This window comes from Sapajus apella, unplaced genomic scaffold, assembly GCF_009761245.1.
Source record: "Sapajus apella isolate SASKATOON/1434 unplaced genomic scaffold, GSC_monkey_1.0 scaffold74, whole genome shotgun sequence".
Lineage (NCBI taxonomy): Eukaryota > Metazoa > Chordata > Mammalia > Primates > Cebidae > Sapajus > Sapajus apella.
Window position 1 is genome coordinate 258,840 of NW_022437014.1, and position 3,971 is coordinate 262,810.

A 3,971-nucleotide genomic window follows, 5' to 3' on the forward strand; every position below is an offset into this window, starting at 1 on the left:
GCTCATATTCCTAGTGCCTGGCATGCAGTACTCACATTTATTAAGTCATTGACTAGAAATCCACCGCTTCCTAGGTATCCTGGTGATACACGCTCTCAGCAAACAGCAAGTTCAAACAAGGAATGATGGAAGGTAAGGTTTTCAACAAGACATACAGGGCAGACTCATGTTGAGGCTGAAAGCACTCACAAAGGTGACTTAAGTCATTAAGAAAATATCTTTATTTATTTTGAAATGTTCCAAGTCAATGTAAAAACTGTGGTCGTGGCACTTTCACAACTTTACAAATCATAGAAAAATTATTTTTTCCCCTTCTTTACAGAAATCTCACTCCCAAATCATATAGGGCTCTATTAGGGCCAAAACCCAGCAGAGAATACGGCAAGCAGGACTCTGGCTCTCTGGGTGCCCAGAAGGTACTTTTCCTACACATTAAACCCAGGCTGAGTCCTAAAGACCCGTGACTTCTCTGAAGGAGGCTCTATCCACATGGATCTGTGGCACACTGAGGCAGGCCTCTGTCTCGAAGGCCACAGAAGGCCTTCAAGCACGGTACTGGTGGCTGGCAGGCCAGTCAAGGCAGCTTTGTGAGAATGAGAACAGGAGGCGAGCCTACAGCTCAAATCCCTTCCTCTGAAACAGCCAGGAAGGAGGCCGTGGACACCGGCCAAACAGTGCACTAGGTTTAGAAATTTCCCCTTTTTTTTTTTTTTGAGATGGAGTTTCGCTCTTGTCACCCAGGCTGGAGTGCAGTGGCGCGATCTCGGCTCACCGCAACCTCCGTCTCCTGGGTTCAGGCAATTCTCCTGTCTCAGCCTCCTGAGTAGCTGGGATTACAGGCACGCGCCACCATGCCCAGCTAATGTTTTGTATTTTTAGTAGAGACGGGGTTTCACCATGTTGACCAGGATGGTCTCGATCTCTTGACCTCGTGATCCACCCGCCTCGGCCTCCCAAAGTGCTGGGATTACAGGCGTGAGCCACCGTGCCCGGCCGAAATTTCCCCTTTTAACTCAGCTCACAAAGACTAATTTGTCAAACAGCTATTTAAAAAAAAAACCCGGAAAACAAACATTTGGTTCCATTTTTTAGAAAAAGATGATTTGAGTTGCTCATTATGTCTGTATTTTTTATCAGGCCCCTGACCCCTTTCTTTCTCATCCATGGTTTGTTGGGGTGGGGGAGGTACAGCTGTAGGAGAAGGCTGTTTGTTGATTTGAGGAAACTGTTAAAATGTTTTGCATTCACATACAAAGGCTGATGGAATTCAAAAATGATCCCACTGATTTTTATGAGAAACATGACTGTTCCTCTTGGGTGTCTCAAGTCAAAACAAGGCAACCGCCTAGTGATTTATAGTTCCCACATTTTCCACCTTCCAGAAGGCATTAGAGAAAGGGCCAACGTCTGCCAGGAGCGATTGTAAACACACCACTGACAGCTTGGACACTCTGTTTTTAAATGCAGCAGGGCTTTTTCCTTTGGCCCTGGCTGAAAAGCCAACTCCCTAGGACTGTTTAAGAAGGAGCAGAAGGAAGGGCTCCCCCAAATCCTAAGAATGAGGGACTAGTAGTCCCCGTTGACTGGAGTGTGGCTGGGAACATCATCAAAGGCAATTGATACATTTATGGCATATGAAAATTGTCCTGTGGTCCCCCAGTCGGCCCCTAGGCTCAATCCGGCTGGACACGAGGCATAGGAGGTACAGAACAAGTTACCATAAGGCACATAGTCGAGGTAGCCCCCAAAAGATTATCTTTTCACACGATTCCAGAAGTGCTGGAAAGCAGAGGAGTTGATGACACTCACTATGAGCAGCAGCAGCAGATACAGGGATATCGTGACCGTAAACCAATGGCTGGAAAACCAGGAGAGCTGGCTCGAAGCCCTGCTTAAAAGGGAAAAAAGAGTGGTGTTGGCAAAAAGAGAAAAACATTTTTTTTTAAGTGTGTGCAACAAGTCTGGCTCAAAAAAGACAAACTGATGAATTTCATCCTCTGCCTGAGCCATGAAATGAAGCTTCGTGCTTCCTTGCTCAAGAAACCTGGGGCAGCTTGCCCGGGCACTGACACGCCTTTCAACAGGATATTTTATAAATGTGCAAAGACAGCTATGCGATGAGCTCATCCTGATCTTCCCTTTTGTAGCTCCTCTTTCACCTTTTACAAGCCCCCATCTTGGTATCTGTAACAATGACCTAACTCAGGGTCTCCCCAGATGGTGGCAGGTGGTAGATTATTTAGCTAAAGTCTTTTCACTTTTAGACACATGCAGATACAAATGCAAGCTGGGGAAATCCTCTTTGGCCCACTAGGAGATGATCTAAACCATCTAAGTGTGCACTAAAGAGACACACCAGGGAGAAGTGGAAAAGGAATGGAATTTTCATGAAGAGAAGATCAGATGATTTTAAACCAAAGCATAATGTCAGCTGGACCCAGGCACCCTGTATACATTTCCCAAATTTGCGCAGGGGTGGGGAGGAGACTTCACTGGTTTATGAGGTCTGGAAGCATGGAAATCACTGATGTGTACAAGAGGACTGGGGACTATTTAAAGTGACCCCTTCTCCTGTCACAACTGCTTGCCTGCGGCTGGCCCCTGCAAGAAGCACCGTTGTGGATTCCAACAATGCAACAAGATCTCAAGAGTGGCCCCCAACCCTGGTGAGCATCACACGTACCCCCACTCCCACGCTGCAGAGATGGGACTAGGCACCCACCAAAGCTGGTAAGGTCTGAAGACCCACATCTGCTATTGAGTTCAATGCCCTCATTTTAGAGATAAAGATGAAGTACCTCAGGTCCAGAGAGGAGCAGTCAGTGGTTCAGCAATCACTGTGGGAAGCTATTGAGCCAGCCTGTGCACAATCCCACCCAGTGTCCAGTCACTGCCCTGCCTCGCAGCTTAACTTCATCGGTGGGTCTCAGACTAGAATCACAGGCCTAGTGGCTAAGGGGCCACACTGTTTGGAGCAGCCAATTTGGACTCAGTCAGTCCCTCATGCCATTTGTGTTTATCAATCTTTCTCTCTTGTCACTGGGATACAGTCCTCTTAGGGTCAAGATCACACCTTCTCCAGCTCCTTTATCTTACCCCTCACCATGTCCAGCATGGTGCTTTGCATACTTGATACCTGGCAGAGGTCTAAGGCTAGGGGAGCGGAGGCTGATACCTATGACACCTAAGAAAGCCAGCACTCTGGATGTCGCCACTAGTTTTTCTCCTGGACCTCACGCAGGGAGCGTCCTTACCTCTTGGGTGGCTTCTGTGAATACACCAGGAGGAACTTCACTCTCAGGAGCTGGTTATTGGTGACCACAAAGTACTTGGGAGGGATGTCTCCCCCTTCACTGTGTTTGATTCTCGCTCGTCTGCGATCTAGCTCCTTGGAATCTGAATAAGGAGAGTAAAACACACCTTCACTGGGAGGAAAATATAACCAAGGAAGCATATCATACATAGAAACAAGTCAAGCCTGCTGGTGCTGAGGGGGAAGAAGGCCTGGCAAGCTGAGGAACAGGCCGGTGTGTGCATGAAGCAGCACTGAAAGAACTGGAGAGTCCGGCAGGCAGGTAAACGGGAGGAGGGAAAAAGGAGTAGGAAAACACAAGGGATGCCAGGAAGAAGAAACAAAGCTCAACCGAGTGGGGAGAGCAGAAGGAAGACGCAAACTGACGGCCACAGCAAAGAAATACGCTGGGACTGGGAGCTGGGAACAGGACTTGATTTGAACCCACCGCTTAACTAGCATTTTACATATATATATATATATACACATACACACACACACACACACATACATACACACACACACATACACACACACATACACACACACACACACACACACACATACACACACACACACATACACACACACACACATAACAAGCATTATGTATCTATTTATATATATATAATAAGCATTTTATATATATGTGTATATACATACATATATATGTACACAT

At 46.9% G+C, this 3,971-nt stretch overlaps 1 protein-coding gene across 4 annotated transcripts in view; it reads right to left on the reverse strand.

Moving 5' to 3' along the window:
* Positions 1-1,011: 1,011 nt before the first annotated feature.
* PARP16 (poly(ADP-ribose) polymerase family member 16) overlaps positions 1,012-3,971 on the reverse strand; it is a 25,624-nt gene continuing 22,664 nt past the window's right edge. For 3 of the 4 annotated variants that reach the window (XM_032250983.1, XM_032250984.1, XM_032250981.1), the window contains 2 exons: positions 3,255-3,396; positions 1,012-1,891 (listed from right to left, as the gene is read on the reverse strand). In XM_032250983.1, coding sequence (XP_032106874.1) covers positions 1,753-1,891; positions 3,255-3,396 — 281 coding nt within the window. In that variant the 3' untranslated portion in view covers positions 1,012-1,752. The remainder of the gene's footprint in view (positions 1,892-3,254; positions 3,397-3,971) is intronic. The other variant, XM_032250982.1, reaches the window with a different exon arrangement.